The sequence below is a fragment of the Perca fluviatilis genome, chromosome 19, assembly GCF_010015445.1.
Source record: "Perca fluviatilis chromosome 19, GENO_Pfluv_1.0, whole genome shotgun sequence".
Taxonomy (NCBI): Eukaryota; Metazoa; Chordata; class Actinopteri; order Perciformes; family Percidae; genus Perca; species Perca fluviatilis.
Window position 1 is genome coordinate 2701670 of NC_053130.1, and position 25000 is coordinate 2726669.

Consider the following 25000-nt stretch of genomic DNA (forward strand, 5'->3'; position numbering starts at 1 on the left):
TTCTCTTTTTCCAGTGTGGCCTTCTGGGAAAATGAGTTTGACCCCCCTGTTCTAGGTCTTACTGACACAGAGTTACAGAGGCTAGAATGTAGGGTTTTTTCCCCGTCCAAGTCATACATCTGTAAACTGACTAAAACACACTGCTGTAAACACATCTAGGTGAGATACAGACAACACAAGACCAGAGCCACATGTCTCAGCTTACTACAGAAAACAATAGAAGTCAAATAACTCATAAACGGATTGGTATGTCTGTGCGTTTTTCTTAGGTCCATTTGGAAAGGACAAAAAAGTGTAAAATACAAAACTTATCAAATACACAAACACATCAATCACACACAAACTTGAACTTGAAAACTATTTATATAAATAAGTCATTATAAATTGTTCAGGGTGTGCCATGCATTATAGTCCTGTTTGTTTTTTTAGACAACGTATTTTTATTGTGCTTTCAGACAAATACACAAAGACAATAAACACTTAAGACAAAGACAAATAAATTAATTCAAAATAAATAAAAAATTGAATAAAAAAAGTCATACATTACATCATACACATTATATCGGTATCGATGTATCGGGCTGCTGCGTTCGCTGATAGTTTTTTCCCGGCATTATTTACAGATAGGCGTCCACAGGCAGCTCTGTGTTGCTGGAGACGCTGCACTTCACCTGCAGACCGTGCACTGCCCCTCCCCCACTAGCAGATACAGCATTAGGGGACTGATTACATTTACGCTAAAATGTTTTTACCGAAAATACTTGAGATGAACAAGCATATTACCAGTAATGAGCAAAATCTGGAGAGACATGGAGCGTCGTTACGCACTCACACTGCCATCTTGGTCTTTCAGATAGTCTTATAGTATAGTATACTATACTATACTATGACTATTTATGACTGTTTTCGTCATATTATACTATGGCTATTTTTGGACATACTATACTATGACTTTTAATGATTTTTTTCACATACTATACTATGACTTTTTTTCAACATACTATGACTTTTTTCGTCATACTAATGACTTTTTATGATTTTTTTCGACATACTAAACTATGATGTTTTATGACTTTTTTCAACATACTATACTATGACTTTTTATGACTTTATTCCTCATACTATACTATGATTTATTCGACATACTATACTATGACTTATATCGAAAAAAATCACCATAAGTCATAGTATAGTATGTACTGTTTAACGGCGACTTTGCCTAGCAGGAGGATGAGAACTTCATACTCTCTCTCACACACACACACACACACACACACACACACACACACACACACACACACACACACACACACACACACACACACACACACACACACACACACACACACACACACACAACAAAACGTTTAGTTCATTTTAAAAGCATTTTAATGTCTTTTTGCACATATGTAACAGAGAAGGGGAGAAGTCTACGGGTGCAGATCCAACTAGCAGTGACCCCTGGTCCACATCACACAGACTACCCCACCTACAAACCCAGGCCCCCCCCCACCCACATGCCCACCCACCCCCATTGTGGCATTATTGATTGTGCAATATGAAGAAATATCTCATTACTATGGTTACAGTGACAGAGAAATGCACACTATATTTATCTAATTGCCAGAGAATGTAGCGAAAAGAAGAAAAGAAAACAGGAAGCATTTCAGGACCAATCACATAGTGAAGAGTTTTTCAGTTAGGTGAGATGTTTCACCAACGAGCCCCAATTGACCGACCCCCTAAAAACAATCACACGCATCTTTCACATTTTTGGGGCTCGTTCCTGCTGTTTTGCTTCCACTTTTTCTGGCTGGTACGGAAGTTAATTAATGACAAAATTGCGAGTGAGCGCAAAACAAATTCAAGCTTTAATCAAGCAGGTTATACAGTAAGAGCTTGGATTTGGGGTTAAGTTTGAAATCTCAACTCACCTTTTCTGACAGCTATTTTTGCCGATTTTGTGAAAAACATGTTTCGGTTGAATCAGGCTTTTCCAATCGTATATTATGTTCAGTTAGAGATAGACTCACTGATTACGAAATCCATTCAATCGTACGACAGCCACACCTTGATTAGTGCACTAAATCCCCCAAACCAGCTCAGTTTTGAAGTTTTAAAACTCATTGATAGTTTAATATTATGTACTTTAAATTGGGTCAAATAACATTAAAGAGTGTTTCAAAGTTTTGGCACGCAAAGGTAAACAAACTACCAAAACTACAGCATGCTAATTTAAAGATAACATGCGACAGGAAGGCGGTCCACACAATGAGGTCTCAAAACATTGATAAAAGTCACAAATCGGTCCTTAAAAATTGCAAACCATGCTAAAAAAATCTGTTTCAGCATGCTCTCAAATCTCGACTCGCAGATTTATTACAGCGCAAATCTCTCTGTGTTCATTTTGTCATTAAAGAACTTCCATATTAAAAAAGCATCCAAACAAGTAACTCAATAAATTTCACTTCATTGGCGGCAAAAGTCTGAAAAAAAATTATAAAAATGGAGTGCTGAAGCCAACAAGCAAGCGACCATTATTCTGCAACATTACTCACTTCCAGTAAATGCTTTTTATAGAACCAACTTGTCCACTAAACAGCAATGCTTAAAGTAATTTAGTTTTTATATAGTACATCTACGTCTCCATACTAAACCTTAGACATACATAGCTTAAAGGGGAACTATGCAGTTTTTTTTAGCTTAATTTACCTTAACTGAACAGCTTCGGAGTTATTGGAATGGCTATATGACTTTTTTCGGGTTGAATGGTGGTCGTCTCGCTCCCCCCTAGCGCCTGTGAGATGAAAAACCACCCTTGCTTCAGCGTCAGGAAGTATGGCGTGATATCAGGTCTCACCATGTAACGAACTGCTTCACGGCACTGCACGCATTCACGCCCATTCAGGAACCGGCTTACAAGGTAGCGATGGAGTTTTTCACACTATCGTCATGGCTGAGCCGGTTAAAAAGAAGCAGAAAGCTAGGAAAGCATTGTCGGAGGAACAGAGGAAGAGGAAACGGCAGACTGCCCGAGAGAGGAGTCAGACACAAGTAAACATATGAGCTGCCAAATATCTATTCTGAAGCTGTAGGGGGGGGCTATATAGAGAAACCTGCCAGCAAAAAGCCAGAAAACAGCCAAGAAATGGCCAAAACTGCATAGCGCCCCTTTAACTGTGGAACACAAAATACAGACTGGAGGAAACCAAACATATTCCAAATAGCTAAGGGAAGAAAGAAAGGTTTTTAAAAATGTAACCAGAGTAGAAAATAAACCTTACTGGATGCTTTAAATGTTGAGCTAACAAACATTCTTACTGGTCTTTAGTTATTTAGTTACGCATCGAGACTCGATGGCTCCTTCATTTAGATTTGTTAAGTGTACATAACCGTTAAGAACGTTATACTCAATTGAAGCTTATTACGGTTGGTAGGTCTTATTAGTAGTAAATATAGGTGAAATTAAACAGGTTTATTTAATAACATTGTTTGTTATACACAAGTTATACATACAGTTCAAAGCACCGCAGGGTAACACTCCAAATTACAGCCACTTTCTGCTTCCTTTCTTTCTGTAAAGCTGCAGGAATTAGACAGCACCAGAACGCAACGGAACATAATGAATAATGATTAGCTTTTCACAGGTTTATTGCACAAATGTAACCGACAGAAAAGCAGGATTATTCAGTGCACAAAATGCGGTTTTAGTGCGCTTTTGTTTTGTACTTTGAATTGGATTTTTCTGCTCAAGTACAACACGTGTCGGAATATATTTTTTTTTACAATTTTCACAACACGATTCTGTACGTTTTAGACCTTCACGTAGACACGTCAGCTGCAAATTACAAAACTGTGGAGAGGTGTAATTTCAGAGGTTTACCCCGCTGTGGTCTCAGTTTTCCCCACTACAGAGGGATACACGTCATCTTGCAAAGACAAGGCCTCGCAAAAACTGAGGATGGACCCTAACAGGAACTAACTACAACTACCCTCCCCCCCAAAAAAGAAAGAAACTGAGACAACTTGGAAGCGTAAACACAACCCACAAAAGGCAGTAGTTGACGAAAAAAGCCGGGAGATAGAAAACACAAATAATAGCAATAGGAATAATAATAATAATAAACAGGAATATTCTGGGAACTCCTCTACATCGTGTTGTTGTTCAGCGGCAAACTCTGGTTTTTATTATTTTCATGACAGCAGCTGCCTGAAGCGTTTGCAGACCCCCCCTTTTTAAATATGTTTTTTTTTTCTCCAATCCAATCTTATTTTTTTTTTATTCGTTTTTCCTGCTCCTTATCTTACAAAAAAAGAGAACAGAGGACACAGGTGGTTGTGTTGTAGCTGTACTGATGCTCTGAGCCGGACCGGGGTGGTTGATAGGCACAGAGTGGAGAGTTTTGGCTCGGAGCTTGCATGCTGGAGTCACGCTTTTGAGAGAGGAAGAGGAGGAAGAGGAAGAAAGAATAGAAGGGGAGAGAAAGAGACGCTGTTTGGGGGATTTGATTTGACATAGCAACTGCTAACGCTGGGACTGCTGGGTGCTGCAGGCACGGCCCAGATCGTCCGATGTAATGTCCACGTTAGGGCTGTGCAAAAAGTCCAAATTTAAATCGCAATTACGATTTCGGTTCCTAACGATCGCAGAACACAGCGATCGAGAATGACGGTTATTTTGCACATTACGTTTTGCAGATAAACTCTTAGTTTGTCTCGTGTTCTTAACGGGAAAAGTATGACAGGAAATGTCACAGTTCAAGGTGTTTTCACTGTGGATTTGTTTAACTGTTTCACTGTTTTGTGATTTCAATAAATGCAACTTCTTCCCAAAAGACGACGAGTTATCGGGTTAAAAAAATTGTGATTTCAACATTGACCAAAAATATCTTGATTATGACTTTTTCCGTAATTGAGCAGCCCTACTCTATGTTGATAAAAACTGGCAATGAAGTATGTTTTTCCTCATCGACGTATTACATCAACAGACAATGATTACATTTAAATCCATTTAGAAGTTAATTTAATTAGCAGTTATTCTGTTAGTCTTTTTTAGTTATTACATTCTCAGGCTACATTTACATCGCTACGTTTTTATCTCCGAAAGAAGAACTAATCTCTGTTTAAACTAACACGCCCAAAACTAAATATCTCATCATCATCCTGGTATACTGGGCATAAACAGGAGGCAGCGTGGAGGCTCCGCCCCCTGCTGGTAGTTGCCAGTCTCAGAGAACGAGACGTCGTGACCGATAAGAGCCAATCAGGACGGAGAAACGTTGGCGTCAGTGTCGGCGTTGCCAAAGGTCTCCGTTTGCGGGCTTTGAGACTGAAACACAACCCCGCAGATTACCAACCACAACGGGTCAGAAGAATTTCAAAATGTCTCCAGAGCAGGGGGAATGAGAGGGGGAAACACCAGAGCAGGGGGAATGAGAGGGGGAAACACCAGAGCAGGGGGAATGAGAGGGGGGAATAACACCAGAGCAGGGGGAATGAGAGGGAAAACACCAGGGGGGGGGAATGAGGGGGGAAATAACACCAGAGCAGGGGGAATGAGGGGGGAAACACCAGAGCAGGGGAAATGAGGGGAAACACCAGAGCAGGGGGATGGAGAGGGGAAACACCAGAGCAGGGGAAAGAGGGGGGAAACACCAGAGCAGGGGGAATGAGAGGGGGAAAATAACACCAGAGCAGGGGAAATGAGAGGGGGAAAATAACACCAGAGCAGGGGGAATGAGAGGGGGAAATAGCACCCAGAGCAGGGGAATGAGAGGGGGGAAATAACACCAGAGCAGGGGGAATGAGAGGGGGGAAATGCCAGAGTAGAAGGAATGAGAGGGGGGAAACGTAGCAAAAGATATTCCTTTTTAAACCAAAACGTAGCGATGTAAATGTAGCCTGTAGTTGCTACGAGCTGACTCTAAATCAAACGTTCGGCCGATTGACACGAACATCTTCAACAAAGATTTGACTGGAGATGGATCGATAACGACGAGCGACCCCAAACAGCACCAGAGGGAAGCAGAGGAGGAGGAGGAGGAGGAGGAGGCGCGTCTATTTCTTCTTGCTGAACAGGCTGAAGCGTTTCTCCTTGTCTTTCTCTCGTTTGCCTGGGCTGGACTCGGCCGCCGAAGCCGCCGCAGCTGCCGCGGTAGCGACGGAGGCCGGCAGCGTCTGAGCGCGTGCGGCGGGGGCGGGCGTGCTATGGCTGCTGGGCGTCACCTCCACCTTGTCGCCCGGCACCGCGGTCGAGATGGCCGAGATCCACACGTTCATCTCCTCCTGGAGGATGGAGAGAAGGAGAGAGACGGAGGGGAAGGGTTAAGTAATAACAACACATTATGTAACAATGCATTACGTAATAACACATTATGTAATAACAACGCATTACTTAATACAACGCATTATTTAAAAATGCATTATGAAATAATGCATTACTTAATACAACGCATTATGTAACAATGCATTATGTAATAACACATTATGTAATAACAACGCATTACTTAATACAACGCATTATTTAAAAATGCATTATGGAATAATGCATTACTTAATAACAATGCATTATGTAATAACAATGCATTATGTAATAACGCATTATGTTATAACACATTATGTTATAACAACGCATTACTTAATACAACGCATTATGTAATAACTGCATTACTTAATAACGCATTATGTAATAACAACGCATTACTTAATACAACGCATTATGTAAAAATGCATTATGTAATAACGCATTATGTAGTAACGCATTACTTAATAACAATGCATTACTTAATAATGCATTATGTAATAACGCATTATGTAATAACAACGCATTACTTAATAACAATGCATTACTTAACAACAATGCATTATGTAATAACACATTATGTAATAACGCATTATGTAATAACGCATTACTTAAAAACAATGCATTATGTAATAACGCATTACTTAATACAACGCATTATGTAAAAATACATTACATAATAACACATTATGTAATAACGCATTGCGTAATAACAATACATTGCGTAATAATGCATTACGTAATTACAACACATTACGTAATAATGCATTATGTAATAATTATTGAGCGTAAGTACGTAGGAGGCCGGAGCCAGGCTAGGTCCAATGATGATAAACTAATGGTTTCAGTTAGTTCACCATTTAGTGAAGGTTAAATGTGCCACATCAGTATTGATCATGGTAGCGATGGTTATGTCGACCGCTCATAATGTTATATTGGAATTTATTAATGGTTCTCTTAACGTTATCCTGGGATTCATTGTAACATCACTTGACTTGTTAGTTAGCTTAAGTAACGTTAACACAGCAGTGTTCTGCGGTAGTAGTCTAATTTACTGTGATCCAAGAGTAATCCAAAAGTAATCAGATTACGTTACTGATTACAGAAATTGCCATGTTATTTGTAGTCAGTAATGGATTACATTTCTAAGTAATCTAACCCAACCCTAGTAATAACAATGCATTACGTAATAACAACGCATTATGTAAAACATTTTCACTTCATTATGAAATGATCTGCCGCAGCGAATAATGTAACAATATTGTGCATTATGTAAAATGTAGTCTTCTTCTCTACTGGCTTTGAAAGGCATTTGAAGAAAAAAATAAATAAAAATGTAATAAATATATGTTAACAGAGGATGCAGGGGAGGGAACAAAAGAAATAAAAACAGAAACTCTCAAAACCAAACTGCCATCACGCTCATCGTATATCGGTAGTTTAATTTAAAAGAAATAATGACACTTTATGATCCATTTCTGTGTTACATATTGATTTCAGGGTTTTTATTACAAAATAGCGTCAGATTATTATAGAAAGTGGGTGTTATTACATAATGCAGGTGTTATTACATAATGCGGGTGTTAATAACGGTGTTATACATAATGCGGGTGTTAATACATAATGCGGGTGTTATTACATAATGCGGGTGTTATTACATAATGCAGGTGTATTACATAATGCGGTGTTATTATACATAATGTGGGTGTTATTACATAATGGTGGGTTATTACATAATGCGGGTGTAAGTATTACATAACGCGGGTGTTAATACATAATGCGGGTGTTATTACATAATGCGGTGTTATTACATAATGCGGTGTTATTACTTAATGCAGGTGTTATTACATAATGCAGGTGTTATGACATAATGCGGGTGTTATTACATAATGCGGTGTTATGACATAATGCGGTGTTATTACATAAGCGGTGTTATTACATAACGGGTGTTATTACATAACGCGTGGTTATTACATAATGCGGGTGTTATTACATAATGGTGTTATTACATAATGGCAAGTATTACATAGGGGTATTACATACTGCGGGTGTTATTACATAACGGTGTTAATACATAATGCGGGTGTTAATACATAATGACATAATGCAGGTGTTAATACATAATGCAGGTGTTATTACATAACGCGGTGTTATTACATACGCGGTGCGGGTGTTATTACATAATGCGGGTGTTATTACATAATGCAGGTGTGGGTGTTATTACATAATGCGGGTGTTAATACATAATGCAGGTGTTAATACATAATGCGGGTGTTATTACATAATGCAGGTGTGGGTGTTATTACATAATGCGGGTGTTAATACATAATGCAGGTGTTATTACATAATGCGGGTGTTAATACATAATGCAGGTGTTATTACATAATGCAGGTGTTATTACATAATGCAGGTGTTATTACATAATGCGGGTGTTATTACATAATGCGGGTGTTATTACATAATGCGGGTGTGGGTGTTATTACATAATGCGGGTGTTAATACATAATGCGGGTGTTAATACATAATGCGGGTGTTAATACATAATGCAGGTGTTAATACATAATGCGGGTGTTAATACATAATGCAGGTGTTAATACATAATGCGGGTGTTAATACATAATGCAGGTGTTAATACATAATGCAGGTGTTAATACATAAAGCGGGTGTTAATACATAATGCGGTGTTATTACATAATGCAGGTGTTAATACATAATGCAGGTGTTAATACATAATGCGGGTGTTAATACATAATGCGGTGTTAATACATAATGCGGTGTTAATACATAATGCAGGTGTTAATACATAATGCAGGTGTTAATACATAATGCAGGTGTTAATACATAATGCGGGTGTTATTATATAATGTGGGTGTTAATACATAATGCAGGTGTTAATACATAAAGCGGGTGTTAATACATAATGTTTAAAGGGCATACATAATGTGGGTGTATTACATACGCGGGTGTTAATACATAATGGTGGTTATTATATAATGTGGGTGTAATACATAATGCAGGTGTTAATACATAAAGCGGTGTTAATACATATGCGGTGTATTATATAATGTGGGTGTTAATACTAATGCAGTGTTAATACGCCGGTGTTAATACATAATGCGGTGTTATTATATAATGCGGGTGTTAATACATAATGCAGGTGTTAATACATAATGCAGGTGTTAATACATAATGCAGGTGTTAATACATAATGCGGGTGTTAATACATAATGCGGTGTTAATACATAATGCGGGTTTTATTACATAATGTGGGTGTTAATACATAATGTGGGTGTTAATACATAATGCGGGTGTTATTACATAATGTGGGTGTTATTATATAATGCAGGTGTTAATACATAATGCGGGTGTTAATACATAATGTGGGTGTTAATACATAATGTGGGTGTTAATACATAATGCGGGTGTTATTACATAATGTGGGTGTTAATACATAATGTGGGTGTTATTACATAATGCAGGTGTTAATACATAAAGCGGTGTTAATACATAATGCGGGTGTTATTACATAATGTGGGTGTTAATACATAATGCAGGTGTTAATACATAAAGGTTAATACATAATGCGGGCATTACATACGCGGTGTTAATACATAAAGCGGTGTTAATACATAATGCGGGTGTTATTACATAATGTGGGTGTTAATACATAATGCAGGTGTTAATACATAAAGCGGTGTTAATACATAATGTGGGTGTTAATACATAATGCGGGTGTTATTACATAATGTGGGTGTTAATACATAAAGCGGGTGTTATTACATAATGCAGGTGTTAATACATGTTAAAGGTGGATAATACATAATGCGGTGTTATTACATAATGTGGGTGTTATTACATAAAGCGTTAATACATAAAGCGGTGTTATTACATAATGTGGGTGTTAATACATAATGCGGGTGTTATTACATAATGTGGGTGTTAATACATAATGCGGGTGTTATTACATAATGTGGGTGTTAATACATAAAGCGGTGTTAATACAGAATGCAGGTGTTATTACATAATGCGGTGTTATTACATAATGCAGGTGTTAATACATAATGCGGGTGTTATTACATAATGTGGGTGTTATTACATAATGCCTTGTTACCCACCAACATATTGATAAAAAGAAATAACGGAGGTGAAACTTACGTCATCTTTGGCTTGGAAGAGATACTCATTGCCGTCAGTGATCCTGTGGAAGGCAGAGAATGCATTAACTGTATTTTTCTTATTTTTGCTTATTATTGTGATGTCATTTCCTGGAGTATCTTCAAATGTTTCATATGTCTAAAATCAATACAACCTGAGCTAAAAGGGCTATGCAAGTCAATAAAACATAAAACAATTAATAAAAGTATGAAAACTGTGTCATACATTTAAAGTGCTCATATTATGCTTTTTGGCATTTTCCCCTTGCCTTTATTGTGTTATAAATCTTTTTGTGCACGTTATAGGTTTACAAAGTGAAAAAGTCAAGTCCGTACGAAAATACGGTAAATCTTAAAAGTGGCGCTTCCGTCCTAATTATGGTTTTAAACCGAAGTTCAGGAACTCAGGTCAACTCACAAAAAGACCCTAGGTTGCATTTTGGCGAGAGTTACGCTTTAAGTTGGGTTGCAAGTTCAGAGTGCAAAAATAATCTATAAAGCAAAAAATAAACAAACTGCCTGGAAACATACAAACATTAACTCATTCAGTTTGACACTCCGGCTTTAACCTTCAGATGTGCAAACCAAGTTGCTGTCAGTTAAAGGAACAGTTAAAGGAGCTTATTCACCGTAACCCCCAGAGTTAGACAAGTCCATACATACCCTTCTCATCTCCGTGCGTGCTGTAACGCTGTCTGACGGCTCCACCGGTAGCTTAGCCTAGCACAGAACATGCAGGTGAATGGTTCCAACTAGCCTCCTGCGTGACAAAATAACGCCAACATGTTCCTATTTCCATGTTGTGATTTGTAGAGTCACAGCGTGTAGAAAAAACAACGTAACATGAGACACAGCCATCTTCTAACCAGTAAACAAACCGGGAACTATATTCTCAGACAGGCTTGCTGCGAGCATATCACTCTGCCCCAAGTAGGCCTACTATATTCTTCCGTCTGAGAATATAGTTCCCGGTTTGTTTACTGGTTAGAAGATGGCTGTGTCTCATGTTACGTTGTGTTTTTTGTACACGCTGTGACTCTACAAATCACAACATGTAAATAGGAACATGTTGGTGTTATTTAGTCACTTATTCAGAGCAGTAGGATTACTGGAACCATTCACCTGCAGGTTCTTTGCTGGCGAGCCGCTGGAGCCAACAGCGTTACAGCACGCACAGAGATGAGAAGGGTATGTATCGACTTGTCTAACTCTGGGGGTTACGGTGAATAAGCTAAATTCCCAATAAGTCGGCGTGTTCCTTTAAAGTCAGCCTGCTTGTACTTATCAGGAAGCTCACTTGAGTTTGAAGACGTGTTTCTTCTTCTTGTAGTCCAGCGCCACCTCACAGACGGCGTCCCTCAGGGTGACTGGGATCTCGCTGTGGTAGGGAATCCCTTGACTGGCGCTCTTCTGATCCTTATAGAAACCCATCTCCTGCTGATTGATCACACAGTACACGTTGTGCCACGACCTGCAGACACACAGTGACGTCATTCAGCAAACACCTTCAATAACAACACACAACACATTTTATTTATACAGAACTTTCCAAAGTACTCAAAGACACTTTGCTATAAAACTATAGAGCCGATCAGCCAAAGACCAAGGATGCGAATGGCCAGTGTTCACATCGCAGACAAACAAGTGGGCCAATCACATGAGCTCTCTTCTCTCTAAAGAGAGACAAAGTCCCTTCCCTTCCGCTGGACCTCATGCTTAGCGCTGTTCCACAACACATGTCACGTTATCCTACCTGATGATGTTTTATCAGCAGAGAAGCAAAAAAATGAATGAGATCCTCTGTTCGTGTGAGTAACGTTACATCCCGGTACGATACACACAGATATCGTAGCTTCAGAGAGACGTCACTTAGAGACTTTGAAGTGTGACAGTCTTTCTAATGACGTACAGTTGAAACCAGATATTTACATACACTTCAGAAAAAAACACAACTTTTATTTCTTTACTGTCATACATTAAATCAGAGTAAACTCTTTCTGTTTTAGATCAATAAATATTAACATATTTTTTGCATTTGTTAAATGTCAGAATCGAGCAAGGGAGAATTTTTATCAGAAGTATACATTCACTAAGTTTATTGTGTCTTTAAACAAAAAGAAAACTCCAGATGATTCCATTCTGAGCTTAAGAAGCTCATCAGAAGCTTCTTAATTGATTTCATTTGAGTTAATTGGTGGCACACCTGTGGCTGCATATAAAGGCACACCTCAAACACAGAGCCTCTTTCTTTGACATCATGGGAAAATCAAGAGCAATCAACCAAGACATCAGGAAAAGAATTGTGGACCTCCACAAGTTTGGCTCATCCTTAGGTGCAATTTCCAGATGCCTGAAGGTCCCACGTTCATCTGTTCAGACAATAATACGCAAGTATAAAAAACATGGGAATGTACAACCATCATACCGCTCAGGAAGGAGACGGATTCTGAGTCCCAGAGAGGAATGTTTTTTGGTGCGAAATGTGCGAATCAATCCCAGGACAACAGCAAAAGACCTTGTAAAGATGCTAGCTGAAACTGGTAAGACAGTGTCATTATCCACAGTAAAAAGAGTCCTGTACCACTATGAGCTAAAAGGTTACTCTGGGAGAAGAAAGCCATCACTTCAAAACCACCATAAAAAAGCCAGACTACAATTTGCAACTGCACATGGGGACAAAAATCTTAATTTCTGGAGACGTCCTGTGGTCTGACGAAACAAAAATTGAACTGTTCGGCCATAATGATAAACGGTGTATTTGGAGGAAAAAGGCCGAAGCTTTGAAGCCTCAGAACACCATCCCAACTGTGAAGTATGGGGGGGTAGTATAATGTTGTGGGGCTGCTTTGCTGCAGTAAGGAACTGGTGCACTTCACAAAATAGATGGCCTCATGAGAAAAGAAAATTTTGTGGATATATTGAAGCAACATCTGAAGACATCAGCCAGGAAGTTAAAGCTTGGGCGCAAATGGGTCTTCCAAATGGACAATGACCCCAAGCATACCTCCAAATTATTTACAAAGTGGCTTAAGGACAACAAAGTCAAGGTATTGGAGTGGCCATCACAAAGCCCTGATCTCAATCCCATAGAACATTTGTGGGCGGCACTGAAAAGGCGAGTGCGAGCAAGAAGGCCTACAAACCTGACCCAGTTACACCAGTTCTGTCAAGAGGAGTGGGCCAAAATTCCAGCAAACTATTGTAGAAAGCTTGTGGAAGCATACCCAAAACGTTCGGCCCAAGTCAAACAGTTTCGGGGCAATTCTACCAAATCCTAAGGAATTGTATGTATACAAAAAAAATACATAAAAATTCTCCCTCGCTCGATTCTGGCATTTAACAAAATGCAAAAAATATGTTAAATGTATTGATCTAAAACAGAAAAAGTTTACTCTGATTTAATGTATGACAGTAAAGAAATAAAAGTTTTTGTGTTGTTTTTTTTGAAGTGTATGTAAATATCTGGTTTCAACTGTATTTTCACAGTCTTATACTTCAAAAGTTTAACAATAAACTTGCTTGACTTGCAAAATTATCCGTTAAACTGACGAACATCATATGTGTAATTCATGGCTCAATTCAAACGGGATCAAAAAGTATTTTGTCTCTGTCCCCGCTCACTAACGTTCATATTTTTTTCCAAATTAAGTTCCCATGGCGGTCCACCAGAAGGGGAGGGACTTCGCTTTTCTGTGGGGGCGATAAAAAATAAAAGAAATAAAAGCTGCCTTGTAGGCACAAACTAATATATCGCGGTACGGTTTGGCAACATGTTCTCACTCCCATCGCGTAAAATACGGACGCTGTAAATTACGCACACTGTAAAATATGGATGACGCATGGTCAGGTGTCTTTGGCGTTGTTATTGACGCTAAAAGTCTCCTTTAGCGTCATATCTAAACGTGCTTGGTCGGGACTATTGGCGTCAGTGCTACGTCATCTTCAAACGCCATGTAGCTGCTGCTCTCCCCGGTGCGTTCTACACACACGCTGAAGGGCCCTTTTTCCGTTGTATCGGCACTGCCCAAACGTCCATATTTTACAAGTTCGGCATGAGAACGGGTTGGGTTTTGGAGGATTTGTTGCTCCCTACCTGCTCGAAGCCTTCTTGTTATGCCCCTCCCACTCGTGTTTGCGGTGCAGGAAGCCCTCCAGCTGGGACGTGGGAGCGTCCTGCTGGGTCTTGGCCGGCAGGGTCGCCGCCTGGCTGACCTTGCCCTTGCGAGATGCCCCGGGAGACCCCGCGGGGCTGGGCTCCGACACCCCATTCACCACATCGCCCCCATCGACGTTATCCTGGAAACAGAAGAGAGAGAGAGAGAGAGAGAGAGAGAGAGAGAGAGAGGCGAGTCAGAGGAGGACTGTGGATGGATGGATCTCTCTCTCACACACTTTCTTTTTTAAATCTTTCTCTCTCTCTCTCTCAGAACACAGAAGCTGTAAATCAGAATTAGGCTATCAGAGCTGCAGCATGCAGAGCAGAGCAGAGCAGAATCACAGGCTGTGTAGGCACTTACATTCTCTAAACTTAACCAAAACTGGAACCTGAATGAATAGATGTGTTCTGTATATTTCAGTTTGGTGTTTGCCTGCAACCTTTACGACTTTCATGAACACCTCTCTCCTGAATCTACTCAGGCGAAATAAACGATGCATAACCCTGGCAGGTTAACTTAATGCAACAAACATGTTTCAGAGGACACTAACTTCAATCTGAAACATTAAAATCTCTTGAGATTAAGACAGAGACCATGCAATCACATCAAAGTGCAAATTAATTTAAATACCATTACTATGGACAATTTCATATATCTTTCTAGACATGTTGAGTGTAATCTTTGTTGTTTAAGGGCCAAGGAACATCATGCAAATGTGTTCCTCTGATTTCACACTGCACAGCAAACCTCTGTGAACCAAACAACAAGAAATGCTACAACAATGAAGCCAAGAACACACAAAACTGAACACAAACATGCTACCAAATTACATTAAACTTATCTTAAGAAATAAGGTAACTCCACTAAACTAAAAAAACGTCATAACTACAAATCATAAGGATGTCCCAAGTCAGTCATGTTCCAAATCCTAAACAAAATGCCAGATTAAGCTTTAACATTTGTGGTCGGGACCCAACCCCATCCGGTCCCCCTTCAAGTTGCTGAGTTTGGAGTCCAAAAGATATTCAATTTACTGTCATATAATGGCAAAGAAATTCAGCAAATCATCCAACTTAGAAGCTGGAACCATAAAGTGAGAGAGAGAGAGAGAAAACGTATGTTTCTCTTCTGTTTCTGTTTCTCTGAGTCAAGATTCTTCAAGAGGCAAGCCAACACTTGACAATCAAATAATATTTGTTAAATAATGCACCTTTGGGAATCCCCAAACCTAAAAGGAACAGGCAACAACAGGCAACACACGTCACACACTCACAGAAGCTCCTCTGGTGTGGTCGCACCAGGCCAATCCCGCTATCAGAGCTGGCTGACATGTGTTGCCTGTCCCTCTTTGGGTTTGGGGATTCCAGTCTTTATGGTTTAAAGACCTAACTTCTAGATCTAAATCTTGAAATGTCAAAGTCAAGCTAAAAGTCTCGTTGGATTTCTAAAAATCGAGCCTGAAGTTAGCTAATTTGTCTCGTCTCTTACTGGAGTCTCTACTTCTGAACTAAACTCAAAACCAATGTGAGTTAATCTCAGACGCTCAACTGGAACTACTGTATACTATCGCCATCGAGCCTCTGACATCAGCTACTCCAGCCTCGTTTAAGCATCGTAAAGCATTTGTTTTTCAGCATTTAATTAATTGAGCTCAGCATTGGAATCCAGTACTGATTAGAAAAAAAAAACATCTGCGTTGTACATTAAAGATGCAGTAGGTAAGACTTAAAAAACTAACTTTCTGTCATATTTGCTGAAACTGACCCTATGTTCCAGTAGAACTACATGACAATCCTACCTACAGCACCTTTAAGAGCACATTGAGATGATTACAGGTTTTAGGACATGCATAAGAAATCACAACACCACTTAATAACACAATAACAACATGGTAGACAGTGTGAAGAAAGACAGGGAGAGGGAGAAGCTAGCAGATGGGAAACACACACACAAATCAAACAATTATCAACAAAATTGCTTGGAATTCATTCCTGGGCATCATTATTGGTGAGGGGAAAATGCGATTGGCCTAGTATCATAACAGATTTTATTTTTTTCACACCACACCCACTCCAACCGGATGCTTATTACCCTGTTACTGAGCTCTTCAGGGGCTGGACCAATGGCGGACACTCTTTTTGAGCACAGTTCAGAGGCTGGACCAATCCTGGGAGCTTTATCTGAAGGGCGGCAAGAGCTGGGTCGATTCCTGGGAGCTTTTACTGGGAGCTTGGCGAAAAGCTAGACCGACTGGTGAGCGTTTATTGGGAGCCTTAGGGGCTCAACTAATCCCGAGAGCATTTAGTTTAATCTCGATAAGGGTTGGATGACATCGAAGAACTTTCCCTGACAGCTAAGCAAAGGTCGGACACATTCAGAGGTTTTTTTTTAGTTACATTTAGTCTAAAAAGTTAAACGTTGGACCAATCCTGGGAACTCACTTACATAAAGTTGGTCAAGAGCCGTGTTGGAAACTGTTCCCTATTACGGGAATATGGGGAATATTTATATTTAACACGATTTGGCTTTAACAGATCAGTAACTCTATTTAAAAAAAACTTATATTGCTACCCCACATCCAGAATAAAAATAAATGGTAGTCCAACTAACCCTGTGGATGCCCCTTAAGCCCAGCTCTGTTCGCTCTTGTTATTGTGCCTCTCGCTCAGTTAATTAGAGAAGATGAAAAAGTAAGAGGTATTTCAATTAAAAAGACGGACCACGGATGACATACAAGATGCTTCCTTTACACAAATATCCGGTGCATCTTCTGACGCAATGATGGTTTGAAATTTTCAGTGTAGTGTCTAAAATCTGGTTTGGTCGTTGCCCACATAGTTCACCATTTAATAAACGTATAAAAAGAATGAGGGAACGGTTTCCAACACAGCTAAGGTCTGGACCAGGTCTCGGAGCTGGAACTTCAAGCTTTATCAGGCATTCTTGACAACACAACAACCCGATAGTGTCATCCACAAACTTAAAGATGATACGGTAACCGTTAACCCATTTAATGCTGTGAATGTGAAATATGAACTTTAGCCACGTGAAGTTTTCAGTACTCTGTTAGCACAATTTCGCTAGCCTTAGATTGTTTTTTTCCCGTGACGTGGACGGGAAATTGACAACTGCGTCGGTCTTAAACTAGCAAGACACTTGCGTCAGGCTTTGCGCTGTGCCGGGTGCAAGATAGGACCCTAAACGTATGTATGTCTTAAAATGAAGCCCCAGGATTAAAACTGGTGGAGAACATGAGATGAAGACATGTTACATGGACAGAAAACTCAACTGAAATGCTCCCGATGGTGACAGCATGCAACAACAGAAACAACAACTGTACATGGAGAGAAGTGACGACCACACACAGACAGACAAACCAGAACGGCTCCGAGTGCTCTGATTGGTTCTGACAGGGTTTATTGGGGGAATGTGTGTTAGTCAGGGAACCAATGAATGGGCTGGATGGCCATGCGACAGAAACATGAAGAGAAATAAAAGAAGTTATAACAGTACACAATGGAAAACAGAGATCGATAATAATGATGATACAAAAAAACAGTGTTGCACGCACGTACGTACGCACACGCACACGCACACACACACACACACACACACACAAGCCTATATGTTGAAATGTTTACAAATGAATGGAAGATCTACTTTACATGAAACTGTGGAATGCATTTGAAGATGAATTCATATACAAATGGTCAGTTTTTACAATGACAACGCATTCTCATGAACGGCTTCGTATGACATCATACAAAAACTTATGCACAACAATTCGTAACATACCCTATGAAATTTAGGCGACCGCCGGCCGGTCACATGACAGTTAAGTTTAACAGTAGAGTACACTATACCCAGGTTTATTAGGCATCCACGGTGGGAAACGGCTTTTCGTGGGCCTTTTATTTGTCCGTGGCGAGCACGCCCATACCTTTTAGTTTAGAGTTTTACGGTAGTTTTTTTGTCAAATGTTTATTGGCGGTAAACAGCCTCAACAAAAACGAAATCACTGCTACAGACATCAAGATAAAGAAGTATGGAGGTAAGTATTTCAGTGTTTGTCTTGAAAATATGTCACTTATCATACTGGGTGTTGCATGACTTGGAGCATTACATGTTTACTGTGTACATTTGACAAAAAGAGTTTGAACCCATCATCTGTGAAATGGCTTTCTAAGATGATGCACTCTGTCCTTAAACAAGACCTACAAACTGAATGTTTATACAGCATTACAGCTGCTTGCATTGCTGTGACTTAGCAGCAGAAAGTTTAAGGAGTAATATTGCTGACTGAGTGGCATCAATGTATTAATATATTTACATTACATGAGTGATATCGTTCCCACATTCAATTGTGAGACTGAATTTGAAACTTTAAATTGCCAGAAATTGAAGATGTGCAGATGTGCAGTGCATGCTTGGATAGCCTTGTTTGTCTGTCTTGGACAAAATATTACTTTAATATATAAAAACATTAAAAGGATTTTGGAACTTAACTCTTTATGAGTCTGGCATAAATTACATTTTGAACAATTCACGGACTGTCGATGCAACGTGTTAATGATCAAACTAAACCTACAGCAGCTTCAAATCTTTTATTTTAAGACGATAAGAGTAAGACATAATTTATCTGAATATATTTCAGAGACTAAACTACAGTTTTACAATGTTTTTTGTAATTTGGCGGGTAACACTGTGAAGCTACGAGCCAGTTTGGCCGGGGTACTTTAAGGTACAATACATTGTATACATTAAAGTGTGAAGTGTAAATGTTGCTAGTGGAAAATCTGATTGGCTGGTAACTTTAAAAACCTACTAGCCATGTTGGCTGGTGATCAAAAAAGTTAATTTAAAGCTGTGGATGCATGCAAGCTTTATATCTGTGTGTGTGTGTGTGTGTGTGTGTGTGTGTGTGTGTGTGTGTGTGTGTGTCTGTTTTATATATTTAGCGTTATTACCACAATTTACTTTCTGGAGTAAATATAATTTAAATAAATCCTACAAAAGCCCTGAAAACTATGACGGGTCAACAGATTTTGTGAATCACCGTTTGAGGCTTAAAAAGCGGATTTTCGGAGCGAGGGCGGTGGACTGGTCAGGCGTTCATGTTCCAGAGGGTGAGTTTATAAATGACCACGTAAAGAAGCAGAAGCATTAACAGCTGAGGGGAGAGGACAGCGGGCGCGTCGAGCTGGGAGGGACAGAAGGGAGGGAGGGAGGAGGAGGGGAAAGAAAAACATGAAAGGAGGGATGGAGAGAAACGTGTGTCGTCTGTTTCTGTGTGTGTGTGTGTGTTTTGTGGTCTTCCATTCTCCCGTCATGCAGTCACACTCATACCAAAAGGAAATGCATATTTTATCTTCTGCTAAATGTCCCAAGAATGCAAACATTTAAATTAGTGACATGACTTCCTGTTTACTTTTCTATTAGTACTGCTACTCCGTTTGGTTAAAAGAGTAAAAGAGCATTTTGTAGAACAAATATTACTTCTAGTGTGGTCCGTTTCTAATTTCTTTCATTGAACTAATTAAGTGCAAAAAGGAATGTTTGGTACGTTTAAGGGAAATGAGCAACAACTTGTATGTTTGCTTGAGAAATCTGAAATAAATGTTTCCCCGCAAAGGACAAAGGGTCCTACTTTAACGATCTAATCGCACGGTGTGTAGCGCCTGGCGCAGGTGTGTTTAGGGCGAGTCCAAATCCACTTTTGCTAGTTTGACGGCGGTAAAAAAGGGTCTGTGCGTCCCTGTGTGTGTAACAAGCATAGTGTGCGCGCGCTGTGCACGAGCCTAGGAGCATTTTACTAATTCCCACTGCCTCAGGATTGCAATACGCCCAGAATGCACCTGAACACACCTCCCTGTAAGACCAGCACGCCCAGGGGCCACAGGTGGGCGCAGGTGCATTTGCTATTTAAACGACGTGGGCGCTGGACGGGAAACTGACAACTGGGTCGGTCTTAAACCAGCAAGACACTCGGGTCGGGCTTTGCGCCGCGCCGGGTGCGAGATAGGACCCTAAGTGTCAAATTAACAAACTGAGCAGGAACACTACAAAGATAAAAAGGCAACATCCACTTAACCTACTTTCAAACAGGAAATAATTCCTAACTCAGTTCCCTCCCAGTTCTTTCTGTCAGAAGTTTCTTCAGCTTTCCGCGTTATGAAGCAAAAACAGAATAAAGCCGAACAGGCCAGTGTGTAAAGTAATCAAACTCATGTCTCAAAACAAAGATACAAGTGTGCACGTGACAGCTTCAAACTTATTACACTTATAAAATAATAATCAGGAAGGAGGAGAAGCAAACAATAAATGCTGGAGACAAATACAGGAATATGTATTAATGTGTGGATCCCAGGAGTGTCGAGATATTTCTGTAAGAGGTCAAAGCTTAATGCTGTGTGTGTCTGTGTGTGTGTGTGTGTGTGTGTGTGTGTGTGTGTGTGTGTGTGTGCGTGTGTCAGGGTGCGGGGGCGGCCCTGCGGCTCAGCAGGGTGCTGCTGTATTGCTGGTAGGCAGGCGAGCGGTAACTAACCCTGGGGGACTCCTGATCGGACGGCAGCCCGTTCTGAGACACCGGCTCGCCCTCCCTGCAAAGAAACCACACGTACACAAAGAGTCATACACACTGCTGGATAAAAACACACAACATACACAAAGAGTCATACACACTGCTGGATAAAAACACACAACGTACACAAAGAGTCATACACACTGCTGGATAAAAACACACAACGTACACAAAGAGTCATACACACTGCTGGATAAAAACACACAACGTACACAAAGAGTCATACACACTGCTGGATAAAAACACACAACGTACACAAAGAGTCACACACTGCTGGATAAAACACACAACGCATAACAAAGAGTCATACACACTGCTGGATAAAAACACACAACGTACACAAAGAGTCATACACACTGCTGGATAAAAACACACAACGTACACAAAGAGTCATACACACTGCTGGATAAAAACACACAACATACACAAAGAGTCATACACACTGCTGGATAAAAACACACAACGTACACAAAGAGTCTACCACACTGCTGGATAAAACACACAACGTACATAACAAAGAGTCATACACACTGCTGGATAAAACACACAACATACACAAAGAGTCATACACACTGCTGGATAAAAACACACAACGTACAACAAAGAGTCATACACACTGCTGGATAAAAACACAACGCATACACAAAGAGTCACACACTGCTGGATAAAACACACAACATACACAAAGAGTCATACACACTGCTGGATAAAACACACAACATACACAAAGAGTCATACACACTGCTGGATAAAAACACACAACGCATACCAAAGAGTCAGACACACTGCTGGATAAAACACAAACGCACACAAAGAGTCATACACACTGCTGGATAAAAACACACAACATACAAAAAGCAGCCGACACTGCTGGATAAAACACACAACATACACAAAGAGTCATACACACTGCTGGGAATAAAACACACAACGCATACAAAGAGTCATACACACTGCTGGATAAAAACACACAACATACACAAAGAGTCATACACACTGCTGGATAAAACACACAACATACACAAAGAGTCAGTCACACTGCTGGATAAAAACACACAACGCATACACAAAGAGTCATACACACTGCTGGATAAAACACACAACGCATACACAAAGAGTCATACACACTCGCTGGATAAAAACACACAACGCATTAAAAAGAGTCATAAACACTACTGGATAACACACAACGCATTAACAAAGAGTCATACACACTGCTGGATAAAACACACAACGCATACCAAAGAGTCACACACTGCTGGATAAAAACACACAACGTACTACAAAGAGTCATACACACTGCTGGATAAAAACACAACGCATACACAAAGAGTCATACACACTGCTGGATAAAAACACACAACGCACAACAAAGAGTCAGACACACTGCTGGATAAAAACACACAACGCATAAAAAGAGTCATACTACACTGCTGGATAAAACACAACGCATTACACAAAGAGTCATACACACTGCTGGATAAAAACACACAACGTACACAAAGAGTCATACACACTGCTGGATAAAAACACACAACGTACACAAAGAGTCATACACACTGCTGGATAAAACACACAACATACACAAAGAGTCATACACACTGCTGGATTAAAACACAATAACGCATAACAAAGAGTCATACACACTGCTGGATAAAAACACACAACGCATTAACAAAGAGTCATACACACTGCTGGATAAAACACACAACCTACACAAAGAGTCATACACACTGCTGGATAAAACACACAACGTACACAAAGAGTCTACACACTGCTGGATAAAACACACAAGCATACACAAAGAGTCATACACACTGCTGGATAAAAAACACAACATACACAAAGAGTCATACACACTGCTGGATAAAAAACACAACGCATACAAAGAGTCATACACACTGCTGGATAAAACACACAACGCATACACAAAGAGTCAGACACACTGCTGGATAAAACACACAACATACACAAAGAGTCAATACACTGCTGGATAAAACACACAACGCATACCAAAGAGTCATACACACTGCTGGATAAAACACACAACGCATTACACAAAGAGTCATACACACTGCTGGAAAAAACACACAACGCATACACAAAGAGTCATACACACTGCTGGATAAAAACACACAACGCATACACAAAGAGTCATACACACTGCTGGATAAAACACACAACGCATACAAAGAGTCAGACACACTGCTGGATAAAAACACACAACATACACAAAGAGTCATACACACTGCTGGATAAAAACAACACAACATACACAAAGAGTCATACACTCGCTGGATAAAAACACACAACGTACACAAAGAGTCAGACACACTGCTGGATAAAAAACATACACATACACACTCAACGTTGGATAAAACACACAACGAACACAAAGAGTCATACACACTGCTGGATAAAAACACAAGCATACAAAGAGTCATACACACTGCTGGATAAAAACACACAACATACACAAAGAGTCATACACACGCTGGATAAAACACACAACGCATAACAAAGAGTCATACACACTGCTGGATAAAACACACAACGCATTACACAAAGAGTCATACACACTGCTGGATAAAAACACACAACGCATACACAAAGAGTCATACACACTGCTGGATAAAAACACACAACATACACAAAGAGTCATACACACTGCTGGATAAAACACACAACGCATAACAAAGAGTCATACACACCGCTGGATAAAAACACATAACGCATACACAAAGAGTCATACACTGCTGGATAAAACACACAACGATACACAAAGAGTCATACACACTACTGGATAAAACACACAACATACACAAAGAGTCATACACACTGCTGGATAAAACACATAACATACACAAAGAGTCATACACACTGCTGGATAAAACACACAACGTTACACAAAGAGTCATACACACGCTGGATAAAACACACAACAGCACACAAAGAGTCATACACACTGCTGGATAAAACACACAACGATTACACAAAGAGTCAGACTACACTGCTGGATAAAAAACACCACATACACAAAGAGTCATACACACTGCTGGATAAAAACACATAACATTACACAAAGAGTCATACAACTGCTGGATAAAAAACACACGCATACACAAAGAGTCATACACACTGCTGGATAAAAACACACAACGTACACAAAGAGTCATACACTGCGGATAAAAACACAACATACACAAAGAGTCATACACTGCTGGATAAAAACACACAACGATACACAAAGAGTCACACACTGCTGGATAAAACACAAACGTACACAAAGAGTCATACACACGCTGGATAAAACACACAACATACAAAGAGTCATAACAACTGCTGGATAAAAAACACAACAATACACAAGAGTCATACACACTGCTGGATAAAACACACACAAACATACACAAAGAGTCATACACACTGCTGGATAAAACACACAAAGCGTACACAAAGAGTCATAAACACTACTGGATAAAAACACACAACAATACACAAAGAGTCAATACACTGCTGGATAAAAAACACAAGCATACAAAGAGTCATACACACTACTGGATAAAACACAATAACATAACAAAGAGTCATACACACGGATAAAACACACAACATACACAAAGAGGTCATAAACTGCTGGATAAAACACACAACATTACACCAAAGAGTCAGCCACACTGCTGGATAAAAAGACCACATCGCGATACACAAAGAGTCATACACACTGCTGGATAAAAAACTACACATACACAAAGAGTCATACACACTGCTGGATAAAACACACAACGATACACAAAGAGTCATAACA

At 39.9% G+C, this 25000-nt stretch overlaps 1 protein-coding gene across 4 annotated transcripts in view; it reads right to left on the minus strand.

Moving 5' to 3' along the window:
* Positions 1-5787: 5787 nt before the first annotated feature.
* LOC120548309 (spectrin beta chain, non-erythrocytic 1-like) overlaps positions 5788-25000 on the minus strand; it is a 92756-nt gene continuing 73543 nt past the window's right edge. For 3 of the 4 annotated variants that reach the window (XM_039784457.1, XM_039784453.1, XM_039784456.1), the window contains 5 exons: positions 21157-21211; positions 14549-14751; positions 11753-11926; positions 10457-10499; positions 5788-6285 (listed from right to left, as the gene is read on the minus strand). In XM_039784457.1, the coding sequence (XP_039640391.1) occupies positions 6058-6285; positions 10457-10499; positions 11753-11926; positions 14549-14751; positions 21157-21211 (703 nt within the window). In that variant the 3' untranslated portion in view covers positions 5788-6057. Of the gene's footprint in view, positions 6286-10456; positions 10500-11752; positions 11927-14548; positions 14752-18009; positions 19813-21156; positions 21212-25000 lie in introns of those variants that run through there. The other variant, XM_039784455.1, reaches the window with a different exon arrangement.